Source organism: Oncorhynchus gorbuscha, linkage group LG08 (assembly GCF_021184085.1).
Source record: "Oncorhynchus gorbuscha isolate QuinsamMale2020 ecotype Even-year linkage group LG08, OgorEven_v1.0, whole genome shotgun sequence".
Lineage (NCBI taxonomy): Eukaryota > Metazoa > Chordata > Actinopteri > Salmoniformes > Salmonidae > Oncorhynchus > Oncorhynchus gorbuscha.
The window spans coordinates 36,811,120-36,825,896 of NC_060180.1; the positions used below are offsets into that span (position 1 = coordinate 36,811,120).

Genomic DNA, 14,777 nt, shown 5'->3' on the forward strand with positions numbered 1-14,777 from the left:
TTCATTCAAAGTAGCCACCCCTTTTGCCTTGATGACAGCTTTGCACACTTGGCATTTTCTCACGAGGTAGTCACCTGGAATGCTTTTCAATTAACAGGTGTGCCTTGTTAAAAGTACATTTGTGGAATTTCTTTCCTTAATGCGATTGAGACAATCAGTTGTATTGTGACAAGGTAGGGGTGGTATACAGATAGCCCTACTTGGTAAAAGACCAAATCCAGTACATCAATATTTTAAGACATGAAGGTCAGTCAATACAGAACATTTCAAGAACTTTGAAAGTTTCTTCAAGTGCAGTCGCAAAAACCATCAAGCGCTATGATGAAACTGGCTCTCATGAGGACCGCCACAGAAAGACCCAGAGTTACCTCTGCTGCAGAGGATACGTTCATTTGAGTTACCAGCTTCAGAAATCAGCAATTACCTGCACCTCAGACTGCAGGCCAAATAAATGTTTCACAGTGTTCAAGTAACAGACATATCTCAACATCAACTGTTCAGAGCAGACTGCATGAATCAGGCCTTTATGTTCGAATTGCAGCAAAGAAACCACTACTACAAGGACACCAGTAAGAAGAAGAGACTTTCTTGGGCCAAGCAAGAAAGCATTCCAGGTGTCTACCTCACGAAGCTGGTTGAGAGAATATATTTTGATTTGTTTAACACTTTTTTGGTTACTACATGAGTCCATATGTGTTATTTAAAAGTTGTGATGTCATCACTATTATTCTACAATGTGGAATATAAAGAGAAACCCTTGAATGAGCAGGTCCAAACTTTTGACTGGTACTAATAAATATATATGTTTAATCTAGACATTACATTGTTGTCTCTCTATGTTAATGTTTTGCTAGATATCCAATAGCTATTATCTAGCTAGCTATAAATCTACCAGTCAGCTAACGTTAGGTTCCAAGAAGAACAATAACACAATGTCACTCACTCTTCTAAGAAAGCCTGGAAAAGCTTCTGGCATTTCTCTGCCAACTCGTCTTTCACCATCTGTCCCGCATTTTCCTGAGTCGTCTGTGCAAGATCCATCTTTTCACTGGATTAACACTGAAATATAAAAATGTTTCTAAAATCTCTTTCGTCTTCCTTTGACGAACTTGCACGCAGGAAGAGAAAGTGAGAAAGTGCACTTTTCGCGCGAAAACAATGACCATGTGACGTTTGGGGCGACACAGTTGACCAATCCCATCGTTGTATCTTGACAACGTGTGAAAGCCTGAAATATTCTAGCCAATCAAATGTGTTATTGAAATATGAACAACCCCCTTTCTCCTTGTAGGAGCAACATTGTGTAAAACCATAGAGCTTTACAGGTAGGAGCTACTTCCAGAGTGATGGTGGGGTACAAGTTCTGCGGTTTCGCCACTAGAGGTAGATGTTTAACTGATAGAGCAGGTTCTCAAATGCAGCATTATTATATTTGCGTGTTGGTTTTGTAAAACCTTGTCATGGGTGTAAGATGGCACGGTAATGCCATCTGTTGGTAAATGTTAATTACTGCAACTAGTGTGCTTGGGATACCCGGATGTAATTGCAACGTACTGAAAAAGACTGGTTTCTCGAATCAATACCTCTGTCTCGTCATTTAACATCCAAACAAAACTGTCTGTTTTCATGGTCTTCCTCAGCGGAAGGACAAGGACCATAGCTTGTCAGTCCTCCCTGGCAAAGTGCCTTTCTCTCTCATCTCTCCCCCAGAGAGTACACAGTAGTCTACTCTTATCTGACAGGTGAGAGCAACATGGTGATCGCTTATCACCTGCCATCAGGGTTGGGTTACTTTCTAAATGTAATCTGTTACAGTTACTAGTTACCTGTCCAAAATTGTAATCAGTAACAATTTTTGGATTACCCAAACTCAGTAATGTAATCAGATTACATTCAGTTACTTTTAGATTACTTTCCCCTTGAGAGGCATTAGAAGACGACCAAAACGTATGTTACCAATCGAACCACATCGAACCAAAGTTTACATATCTGGCAATATATAGGTGTTACATTTTACTTTTATGGGTTGGTTATGTAGGCTTCATCTCACCCATCTCTTTCTACTACATATACAATTCAATTATATTTTTTACATTAAAAACCAAAGTCTATCAGAATTTCTCTTCAATTTATCTTCAAGAATAAGACTTGGAATTATGGAAGTATAGAATAGACTAATTGTTTTACCTGAGCATAACACCAAAACTAAGAATTTAACAGCCAGCCCTACTCTGCTGTTTATGATTTTGATGTCATGGAGGACTGATTGGGTGTATGGAATCGAGTTGAAAAATAAATGCTGCGCTCATGGAAAGGCATGTTTTGAGCACTACTGAAAAGTGCTATTTACATGTGAAGAATGAATGCCATTATGCTGCCTTTGCAATAGGCCTATTGTTTATATTTTTGTTGGTCAGTCTTTGACATCTTGATAATATACAGCTGTTTAAAGGGCAAATCCAAAGATGAAACAATAACAAAATGGTTGCCCCACATCTGTTTTGGTAAAAAGCTGAGCGTTCGGCCTGGAGAAATGTAATCACTCAGATTAATAGACAGAGCTATTGATGCAAGGACTGACCATCCATGATATCAACATGTATTGTTGTAACCATGTTATGAGGCTATACCGTGTTTGTTTACATTTACAATGTTTACAAACATTGGGGGAAAACAAGCTTATATTTTGGGTTCTCCTGTAGTGTGACATTTGAACTAAGCTTATGAGGCATTTTTAAGTTCTATTCATCATGAATCACTGGATATATATCAAAAATGGATGTAGCAACTACAGATTGCCCCTTTAAGGCTATCAAAAGTGTATGAGTTTGAACATGTGTCCATGATGGAATTAGATTGAGCAATAAAAGCCCCGCTTTTAGTCCGTAGGCTGGGATCTGCCAGCCGACTCTGTTGCAAGAGTGCATTTTTCACTGGCTTTACACTGGATTCAAAAACAATGATTGATAGGCAGCTTAAACTTCTTCAATTCAACCATTATTTGGTTCAAATACACATTTTAGATTTGTGATCAGCCATCCACAACAAACACAATCCGTAATGCTGAAATAGCGAAATAAGAGAGCGCAAGTGTGATTCACATCAATGCATCATGTACTGTAGGTAACAATAATAAGTGATATCCTTATTGCCGTAGTCTACACCACTGCTGTCATCCTTACCTCCAAGCGTTTATTCAACTTAGATAACCATTGGATGACGGCAGCAATCGTACCATTGGAAGACATAGCTTGGACTGTATCCTACAAAAGCCTATTTCTGCTCTTTTCCCACGCGCCATCAAACCCAATTGGCGTGTCGTCATAGTGGACTTTGATTTTGTGGTAAAACTCGCTCAGGATGGAACAAACTTAAATTTGCGCCTTTTTTCAATGCTGATTTGAATACCATTGAGAAAACAGAGACATGTCGAAAAGAAATCTGCAAACCTCCTTTCTGAATTTAAAAGTAATCCTCGAAGTAATCATATAGTTTTTCAAAAGTATCTGTAATCTGATGAAAATATTTTTGCTGGTAATGTAACAGATTACAGTTACCGTTTTTTTGTTGTTGTAATCCATTACTCCCATACTCTGCCTGCCATTCACCTATCCAGCTTTTTCACATTGGTGCACTGAGCGCTGGTAAAGGAGAGTAGACAATGAGCCACTTTGGACTGTTGGGATGTACCTCTGGTTTTGTCTCCCTTTATATAGACTCATCTGAAACACAGGACTGGTGATAAGCAATAAGGTGGATGCCTACCAGGTGTTTGCTTGTGTGTGAAGCACATGGGGATGTGTGAAACTTACTCTTCAGACTGAAGTGTCCCCACTTGCACCAGCAAATAGCTAGTGTATTGTGTGGTATCGACTGGAAAGATGCTCCAGGTCACGTGCAAGCAAGTCAGAGGTCCTGGGTTCAAGCCTGGTGTGAGCTGAATCAGGATGTAGTAGCCCTACTTGGTTAAAGACCAAGTCCATATTATGGCAAGAACAGCTCAAATAAGCAAAGAGAAATGACAGTGCTATGATGAAACTGGCTCTCATGAGGACCGCCACAGGAAAGGAAGACCAAGAGTTACCTCTGCTGCAGAGGATAAGTTCATTAGAGTTACCAGCTTCAGAATTCAGCAATTAACTGCACCTCAGATTGCAGGCCAAATAAATGTTTCACAGAGTTCAAGTAAAAGACACATCTCAACTTGAACTGTTCAGAGGAGACTGCTTGAATCAGGCCTTTATGTTCGAATTGCTGCAAAGAAACCACTACTAAAGGACAGCAGTAAGAAGAAGAGACTTTCTTGGGCCAAGAAACATGAGCAGTAGTACTTGCTGAGCAAGCAGCGTGATGTCCTTTATATCTGTATTCACATGGCCAGTGTTTTCACACCAGAGCAGATAAAGAAGAAGAAGCCCGTTTATACCACTAAAGAGATGGTATGGGATTTTGGCAATGAGGTCCTTAATCTATACAGAACAAAAATATATCAAATGAAATAAAAATGTTATTTGTCACATGCGTCGACTACAACAAGTGTAGAACGTACAGTGAAATGGTAACGTACAAGCCTTTAACCAACAATGCATTTTTAAGAAAAATAAGTGTTAAAGTATTTACTAAAATAAACTGAAGTAAAAAAATACAAAAATGTAAAATTAAATAGCAACAATAAAATAACAGTAGCAAGGGGGTACCGGTACAGAATCAATGTGTGGGGCACAGAAATATGTACATGTAGGTAAAGTGACTATGCATAAATAATAAACTGAGAGTAGCAGCAGCGCAAATAGTCCAGGTAGCCATTTGATTAGCTGTTCATTAGTCTTATGGTTTGGGTGTAGAAGCTGTTAAGGAGCCCCATGTAAAGTGTTTTATGAGCTGAATTGAAAGATCCCAGAAATTTCCCATACTCACAAAAAGCTTATTTCTCTCAAATTTGGAGTTGTCTACATCCCTCTTAGTGAGCCTTCCTCCTTTGATAAGGCAATATATCCAGCTGACATGTATGGCATATCAAGAAGCTGATTAAACAGCATGATTATTACACAGCTGCACCTTGTGCTGGAGACAATAAAAGGCCACTAATAATAATAATAATAATAATAATATATGCCATTTAGCAGACGCTTTTATCCAAAGCGACTTACAGTCATGCGTGCAGTTTTGTCACACAACACAATCTCTCAAGTTTTGAAAGAGTGTGCATGCTGACTGCAGGAATGTCCATCAGAGAGGTTGACAGAGAATGAAATGTTAATTTTGTCTACCATAAGCTGCCTCCAACGTCGTTTTAGAGAATTTGGCAGTACGTCCAACCGGCCTCACAACCGCAGACCACGTGTAACCATTCCAGCCCAGGACCTCCACAGTCGGCTTCTTCTTCTGCGGGATCGTCTGAGACCAGCGAGCCAAGCAGCTGATGAAAAGGTGGGTTTGCACAACCAACAAAAATTCTGCACAAACTGCCAGAAACCATCTCATGGAAGCTCATCTGTGTGCTCGTCATTCTCACCAGGGTCTTGACCTGACTGCAGTTCGGCTTCGTAACTGACTTCAGTGGGCAAATTCTCACCTTCAATGTCCACTGGCACAGTGGAGAAGTGTGGTCTTCACGGATGAATCCCGGTTTCAACTGTACCGGGCAGATGGCAGACAGCATGGATGGCTTCATTTGGGCAAGCGGTTTCCTGATGTCAATGTTGCTTACAGAGTGCCCCATGGTGGTGGTGGAGTTATGGTATGGACAGGCATAAGCTACGGACAACGAACACAATTGCATGTTGCATTTTTACATTTTTTTTTATTCAGTGTACTTCCCCAGGGTCAGATGAACGTGTGGATACTATTTTGTATGTCTCTGCGTTCAATATGGGCTTCATTGCCAAAATGGTGTACTATCCCCTTTAAGATGTAGCCCATCTCCGTCTGAATTTCCCAGGATTGTTCAGAGTCTCACCAACAGGAAAGTCTGTCTTGCATTGACGGAGGAGTTAACATTCTGTAGGCAGTAGACTATTACACCCCCCCCCCCCACACCCCCAAGCGTTTAGACCATCACTAGAGTGGTGCTGGGGGTTAGAAGGAGAGAGGAAAATAGAGGAGATGAGTGATGAGAAGAATGAGCGATTAAAATTGAGGGCATTTGTGTCTGTTTCAAAGCTGGATATACATATCTTTACAGGTGTTTATGCGTGTACGTGTCTGCATGTGTACAGGAGTGTCCGTGTGAGAGATCTTTCCAGCTGTTTGCTTTTCCCAAATAGAGAGGGAGGAAGTCCTTCCTGTTATGAATACTCCATGACTAGAGGAGAATAATGTGTGTGTGTGTGTGTGTGTGTGTGTGTGTGTGTGTGTGTGTGTGTGTGTGTGTGTGTGTGTGTGTGTGTGTGTGTGTGTGTGTGTGTGTGTGTGTGTGTGTGTGTGTGTGTGTGTGTGTGTGTGTGTGTGTCACCAAACCCCTGACACATTAGCAGCTGCATGGGGTTTGGGAAGTGGTACATTTTGGATGTGGGGTATGCCTTGTGCATCCGTGTGTGTGTGTGTGACCGTGCGTGCATCCGTGTATGTGGCTGAGGGGTGACTGATTCGGGAATGGTTACATGTTAGGGAGTGTTGACTTGTCTTCTCCTCTCTTCTTTCTGTTTTCTTCGCTCTTCCTCATCCTCTTCCTCCCTCTCTCCTCCAGGAAGCTCTGTTCTAATGCTGGGAGAGGCAGTCAACTTCCAGCTTCTGTTTCTACTGCTTCCATGTGTGTGTGGGAAGTGCTTGAGAGGCCCTGGGAAAACTGACTCTGCTCGTCACTCACCGAGCCACCCTCCCATGTAACCTACTTGGCTCTAAGTTGAAACGGCTCAGCTGGCCAGCAGCTGCAGCAATACTGTGAGTTCCCAACCTATTGTTCCCTACTGTTTCTTTCTACTATCTTTTATTTTACACCAACATCCGACTTACTGTATGTGCAGAAATCCCATTTTCTTGCTCCCCTGTTCTGGTGTGTGTGTGCATGCGTGCATGTGTGTGTGTCCCACGGGTGGTCTTTTAAACAGCTGAAGCTATGGAGCTAAACCAGCTGGTCACCAGCGCTGTCGTTAGAACAGGCTCCATGGCAACCCTGTTAGACCAGAAACACCTGCTCGCCTGTGTGTGTGTTCTGATTCAGTCCATGCCCATATACTGTAAGCGTTGTAGGCCTACAAGAGTCTCTGCTGCAGTAGTGTTCATATTCGTGTCTTAAGGCCTGATAACAATCCCCAAAAAAGGTATTTTCACTTCAGTCTTTTGGAGTCTACATGAGAGTGGGAGTTCTAAGTACAGGAGGTCTTTAATTAGGCCTATGAGGAGAGGGAGATACAGTGTTGGTGATGGGAGGGAGGGAGGGAGGGAGGGAGGGGAGAGAGGGAGGGAGGGGAGAGAGGGAGGGGAGGGAGGGAGGGAGGGGAGGGAGGGAGGGAGGGGAGGGAGGGAGGAAGGGAGGGGGAGAGAGGGAGGGAGGGACGGAGGGGAGGGGAGGGACGGAGGGGAGGGAGGGAGGAAGGGAGGGGGAGAGGGAGGAAGGGAGGGGGAGAGGGAGGGAGGAAGGGACGGAGGGGAGGGGAGGGAGGGAGGGGAGAGAGGGAGGGAGGGGAGAGAGGGAGGAAGGGTACAGATTTAGCATCTTAATTCGACCACTGTGTCGATGGCAATTTTCTTGCAAAGGAGGAAATTCAAACGTGTCGTCTATTCAAGGTTTAAAAATGCTTCTGAAGTTTGTAATTTCCACTTTGAAATGTCAGACTATTTGCCCTGATGCAAAATGTATTAACCCATACAAAACATAAATGATCATCCACATAACAATTCACATTTCCTGTTGCTGCAGGAGTATTTTCCTGCTGTAGCAAACTGGCTCAAATGAAGATCCTACAGTATAAGGGTGTGAGAGTGGTAAGGGCGGGGTGACACCTTCGTCAGTGTTGTCTGGGTCTGAGTCTATGTCTGCACAGGATATGCCTCACCTATAACGAACATCACACCCACTGTCTATACCACAACCCTAAACACACATCTACCTGAACCCTTCACAGGCTGTGGGTAGACTGAGCGTCCAAAATGCGCAATGGCACCGTGCGCCTGGAGTATGAATGGACACGGTTATAACACACACACACACGGTTCATTTATTGTCAAAGAACCTGTGGGAGAACATGGTATTTAACAGAACGGAGAACGGGAGGAGACACTATCTGATCTGAGAATAATAGTACACACACACGCACACGCACACGCACACGCACACACACACACACACACACACACACACACACACACACACACACACACACACACACACACACACACACACACACACACACACACACACACACACACACACACACACACACACACACACACAATAATAATCATATCAGATGACACAAGTCAGAGAATTCTCTCACACACCTGTGCACTTCTTCATGGTGCCACTCATGCAGGACTGTTCTGATTCAGCTCTGTGTCAAAGGGACAAAGTGGTGCAAACACAAACTCGCTCTCCCTCAGTCTCAATTGATCTCACACACAGCAGCTGTACCCTCGTCTATACAGACGCAATACAGCTGGGCGGTGAGAATGTGTTTATAGCGTTTCCCCTCTCCTTTATGGTTTGACTGTCAATAGACAGCAACAGCATTATATCATCATGCCATTGTCAACAATATTATTCTCACAGATTTGACATCAGGGGCCTAAACTGTAAACAAAGGCGCGCACACACACACGCGCGCACACACACACACACACACACACACACACACACACACACACACACACACACACACACACACACACACACACACACACACACACACACACACACACACACACACACACACACACACACACACACACACACACACACACACACACACACTCAAATATCCTGCGATAGAGACACTTTCAGCACCTGACACCTCGAAAACAGGAAAAGCATTTCAGTGGGACACAGATGTGTGTGTGTGTGTGTGTGTGTGTGTGTGTGTGTGGGGCGGAGCAAGGGTGGAAGAAGGGTAGGCTCAGCTATTTAACCTCACCGGGTACAGAACTTTACTCCATTTGGAGAAGAGAAAGACAAACGTGGCAGGAGAGAACAGAGGGAGAGACAAAAATATAGCTGTCTCCATCATGTCCTACTACGAGGTATGGCTTGTTTCAGCATTTAGGCCTTGTAAGCAAAACCTTTCTGGGACTTTGTATGGCTGTCGGCATTTGTCTTGGTTATCATGTTAATCACTAACCAGATTGTAGAATTGGTTCTTAAAATTGTGCACATCGTATTTTTTAAGTGTACTCAATTATCCTTCTCTCTCTGTAGCATTTCGTGATACCAGAATCGGATTATGACTACAATGACACAATTTCCGGTTTTGGTTCTGGCTTGGGCGATTTCGGTGCTGGATTTGAGGAGCCATGTGACCGTGAACTGCTGAGCCCCAGCGTGCAGCGTGTCTTCATCCCGGTGGTGTACGGTTTCATCTTCACCCTGGGGATCACCGGGAATGGCCTGGTGGTGTTTGTACTGGGCTGCCAGCGGAAGGCCCGCCTCAGCCTAATGGACCGCTACCGGCTGCACCTCTGCGCCGCCGACCTGCTCTTCGTGCTGGCACTGCCCTTCTGGGCTGTGGACGCAGCACTAGGGGACTGGCGCTTTGGAGCAGTCACATGTGTCGGCGTGCACGTCATCTACACGGTGAACCTGTATGGCAGCGTGCTGATCCTGGCCTTCATCAGTCTGGACCGCTACCTGGCCGTGGTCAAAGCCACGGACACCAGCACCACACACATCCGGCAGCGGCTAGCTCACAGGTATGTGTACGCTGGTGCCTGGCTGCCGGCTGGTCTCCTCGCTTTCCCAGACATGGTGTTCGCTCGGACCCAGGAGGCAGGGGAAGGGGAGATGGTGTGTGCAAGGCTCTATCCGCCAGAGCACGCCCCACTGTGGGTGTCCCTGTTTCACCTTCAGACGGTGCTGGTGGGGCTGGTGGTGCCGGGCCTGGTTCTACTGGTGTGTTACTGTGTGATCCTGTCCAGGCTGACCCGTGGCCCTCTGGGAGGCCAGAGGCAGAAGAGGAGGGCGGTGCGGACCACTGTGGCTTTGGTTCTCTGTTTCTTCCTCTGCTGGCTGCCGTACTGCATTGGCATCACAGTGGATGCTCTCCTCCGCTTGGAGCTGATCCCACGGGGCTGTACATTGGAGTCAGGCCTGGGGTTGTGGTTAGCGGTGTCTGAGCCAATGGCGTACGCCCATTGCTGCTTGAACCCACTGCTCTATGCCTTCCTGGGAGTGGGTTTCAAGAGTTCTGCTCGCCGGGCCCTCACACTTACACGCATGTCCAGCCTGAAGATTCTCCCGCGTAGACGAACAGGCGCCACGACGTCCACAACGACAGAGTCAGAGTCATCTAGTCTGCACTCCAGCTAAGAAAGATATTAGTCTATAGCCTAATAGTGTGAGTGTGCGTGTGTGTGTGTGTGTGTGTGTGTGTGTGTGTGTGTGTGTGTGTGTGTGTGTGTGTGTGTGTGTGTGTGTGTGTGTGTGTGTGAGAGAGAGAGTAAGGAGTAAGACTGCTGGTCAGTTCTTTCTAATGTCTTGAGATTTTTTTTGTAAATATTCTTTGCTTTGCCAGCATTCACTGTTGTTATGGTATGTAAGTATGTATGTATGTATGTATGTATGCTTTAAAAAAAACTTCAAACATGTTTGTAATAAAATGTAAAACAAAACCATGATGAATCTTTACTTGGTTCTCTCATTGAGTGGTGTTACAGTGTGTGTGTGTGTGTCAGAGAGAAAAAGAGAGAAAGAGAGATGAGGTGTATCTTTACGTTCTTGAAAGTGAAACAGATAAATCCCTGTGGTGCGGTTGACCAGTCAAGCACACTTAAAACATCCTGCTGTGTGTCTGGGCAGGGGAGGGGGTGGACATTTATTGTTTCTCCAGATGTTGTTATGGGAACTGTATACCCCCCACCTACACAGGTAAGGGGCTATTTATGTGTGTCACATCCTGTTATTATCATCATGGCATTGCTGCCCCCCTACCCACACACATACATTCACATTGAAAATGAAATTGGCTGATGTTTCAGACCATAGCCACGGGAAGTAGGGGTGCTGATGGGGCTACAGCACCCCCTGATAAATCACCCCCAAAAAATAATACAGACAAAAGAAAAGTAGGAAAAAAAAAAACTAGGCCTTTCTAGGCCTTTAAACAAAAATGTATGCACTAGGCCTTTATTACTTATTCAGCCCAAAACATCTCTGGTGGCCATGTTCAACGTGTGACACTGGGCCAGGTGTGAGTGATTCATAACAGTAATCTTGCTTGTTTGTAGGTGACCAAATACTTATTTTCCACCATAATTTGCAAATAAATTCATAAAAAATCCTACAATGTGATTTTCTGGATTTTTTATCTAATTTTGTCTGTCATAGTTGAAGTGTACATATAATGAAAATTACAGGCCTCTCTCATATTTTTAAGTTGGAGAACTTGCACAATTGGTGGCTGACTAAATACTTTTTTGCCCCACTGTATATATATATATATATATATATATATATATATATATATATATATATATGTATATAAATTCCATATTATATCATCTTTGTCTCTCAAAATCATTGTAATGTGGATAACCTTAAAAAACTCAATGAAAATGATAAAAATCTTAAAGTTAAAATTCAACCAGAGAGAGTCCTTAGATCGTGGGAAAAGGCCGCACTTGACAGTTGCACTTGAATCATTACCACGGTGAATGGCAAGGCACGCTACGCTATGAAACCACAGACTATTGCAGAGATTTCGATATGACCGCCCACCACTGATATGGTGAAAACAACGTGTGGGGGGAGGCAGAGGCTCAGAAACTCACATCAATACCTTTGTCATATAACACTGTGAAACTAAGAATTGATGCTATAGCTAGCAATCAGGAGGAAACTCTGACTGAATGACTCAACATACCCCACCATATACTCTCCAAACGGATGTTCGCTGCGAGGGCCGAGATGCCCATGCATTGTCTTTTGCTCGCTACATGTCGGGGGATGTTATTCACAAGGCCATATATTTCTGTCTCAGGGATGTTCAGTGTGCTGCGAGGCAATATTGACGAAAAACAGATTCCAGGGGATTGAATGGTGGCTTTTGCACAGAGGGAGCTCCATCTATCACGGGACGGCAGACAGGCCTCTGCACTCTAGTTATGAATGTGTCTCCCTCTGCCATATGAACGCATTGTATGATACACCCACTGAGCTATAATGGATACACCGAGAGCAACTGGCGGCAAAATAGTTGAGCGCAGAACTCGGAGATATGCAGCAGGTAACTTCGATTATGAACTACATAGCGCACGCAAAACTATGTGGAGAAATGAGATCAGAGCATGACAATCTTCTATTTCACACCGAAGCTTGGTGGTTTTTGAGGGCAATGTTGGAAAGAGTTTTCGAATTGAGAGAGGAACTGTTTGTAAATCGCAACGGATGTAAAAAAAAAATATTTAAAAAACTTTGTTGAATTTCTGTGTGATGAAAAGAAAATGTGTATCCTTGCCTACTTAACAGAAATATTCGGGATACTGAATGAACTGAACGCAAGCATGCAGGGGAAATGCACAAATAAATCTACAGATGAGTGACCAAATCAGCTAAATCCATTTGACTGTGATCTTGGGTCAGTTGACATGCCAGTGATGGGTTTGGATATCTGATCTTTAAGTATTATTAATCATGAGTTCTAATAGAGACATGAGAGGTGCCTTAGCCCAGGGTTTACACCAGAAGTTGTCTGTAAGAGGAAGGGTTATGGTGGGTGCAATTAAGCTTGGGAGTAGTTCCTCCATCTTAATATTTTATTTTTATTGGCCAGTCTGAGACATGGCCTTTTTTCCAACTCTGCCTAAAAGGCCAGCCTCCCTGAGTCACCTCTTCACCGTTGACATTGAGACCGGTGTTTTCGAGGGTAATATTTAATGAAGCTGACAGTTGAGGATTTGTGAGGCTTCTGTTTCTCAAACTAGACACTCTAATGTACTTGTCCTCTTGCTCAGTTGTGCACTGGGGCCTCCCACTCCTCTTTCTATTCTGGTTAGGGCCAGTTAACAAGGTCTACACCGTATTTCTGATCAATTTGATGTTATTTTAATGGACAAAAAAAATGTGCTTTTCTTTCAAAAACAAGGACTTTTCTAAGTGACCCCAAACTTTTGAACAGTAGTGTATATTTATTTTTACACATATTTAACCCTTTTTTTTTTTGGGGGGGGACACGGAACGGAATGGGTCAACTAAGCGACCTACGAGACCAATGTCGTAAGGGGAAGGTTGCGAGTGGGGGATAGGCACCTTACTGCCTCCATACTTTCATTCTTTAAAAAAAAAAGGTACCAGTTAGCTTCAGTCGAGTCCCGTGACACTTGTGGGAGTCTTAGAGCAAAACGAGTGGTCAGTTTATAGGCCAAACTGTTCAGACGCTACAGACGTTTTCGTGAGATTCCAAAACCCTTCTATGGATTATGTCTATGGCCACAACACAACAAACTGTATATTTGGCACGCATAAATATAAATAAATAAATATATGCCATTTAGCAGACGCTTTTATCCAAAGCGACTTACAGTCATGTGTGCATACATTCTATGCTACCCAAATTGCGGCCTCAACATTTGTAGGCAACCGGTAACTTCCAAAATAAAGGAAACACTTGAGTAAATGATGGATACAAAGTTTATGTTATGGTGTTTGGGGTGCATTTTCCTGGCATGGTTTATGTCCACTTGTAGAATCTATGCTTTGGCGCATTGAAGCTGTTCTGGCAGCTCGGGCCCAACACACCTTTCAGTCACTTTGTTGGTGTTTTCTTTATTTTGGCTGTTACCTGTATGCACTTGTGAATTTTTTTTATCCACATTTATTTTTATTTTTTTAAACTATTGATCCTCTGTTAGCTCAATTATGCTCCCTGGTGTATTTTGAACATTGAGAGGTCTCTTGTGGTTGGAAAAAAACAAAATAAATGTTTTGACTCTTGGCCCGGGCCATGCACCTGTGAATTGTTTGGAAAATCTGTTACTTTAGTGGCATCAGTGTTCATTTGACTGACAATATTCAAAAGGTTTATGATTGTTTTGTCACTGCAATGGACTTTATTGTCAGGTTCGATTTTTCTGTCTTTGGTAGTGAATCAACTCCCTGATTCACTCCCTGATTAGTTTATTCTGTTCATTTATATTTCAGTTAATATTTACTGTTATAATGCAGTGACTTTTAAGGTAAATAATGTAAAGGAGTGTAATTTGTCAAATGAATATTTAAGTGAAAATGCTTTGTCAACAGAACTGAGCGACGGCTCGGGCTATAGATGGCAGTATTCTCTTTGGACGGCTACTACTAGCTAGAAAAATATTATCAACATGAAAGGTATGGCTCCTTCAGAATGAGTTTGCTAGATATGAATTTGGTCAACCAATGGGCCTACGGGGACATGTGGTTATTAGCACAGAGATATGGTGGTTGGCTTGAAGAAATGGACTGTTTTTAGTGTCTTAATTCAGATCAAGGATGAGCCGAGCATCCAGCAGTAGGTTCTAGGGGACCCCCTCAGAGGGTGGCCCACAACAACCGAATGAGCATGGATGACGCAACACCTCAGGGGTAAGTGAACGGCAGTGGCGCTGCTTCAAATGGCTATAACTGCTATGTTTTTGCAATGATAAGACTTTTGTGG

At 43.5% G+C, this 14,777-nt stretch overlaps 1 protein-coding gene across 1 annotated transcript; it reads left to right on the forward strand.

Moving 5' to 3' along the window:
- The first annotated feature begins 9,101 nt into the window (after window positions 1-9,101).
- On the forward strand, window positions 9,102-10,755 carry LOC124040850 (C-X-C chemokine receptor type 4-like). Its single transcript, XM_046357952.1, has 2 exons — window positions 9,102-9,177; window positions 9,353-10,755. The coding sequence occupies exons 1-2, from the start codon at window positions 9,163-9,165 to the stop codon at window positions 10,457-10,459; spliced, it is 1,122 nt and encodes a 373-aa protein (XP_046213908.1). The 5' UTR covers window positions 9,102-9,162; the 3' UTR covers window positions 10,460-10,755.
- Window positions 10,756-14,777: the final 4,022 nt, after the last annotated feature.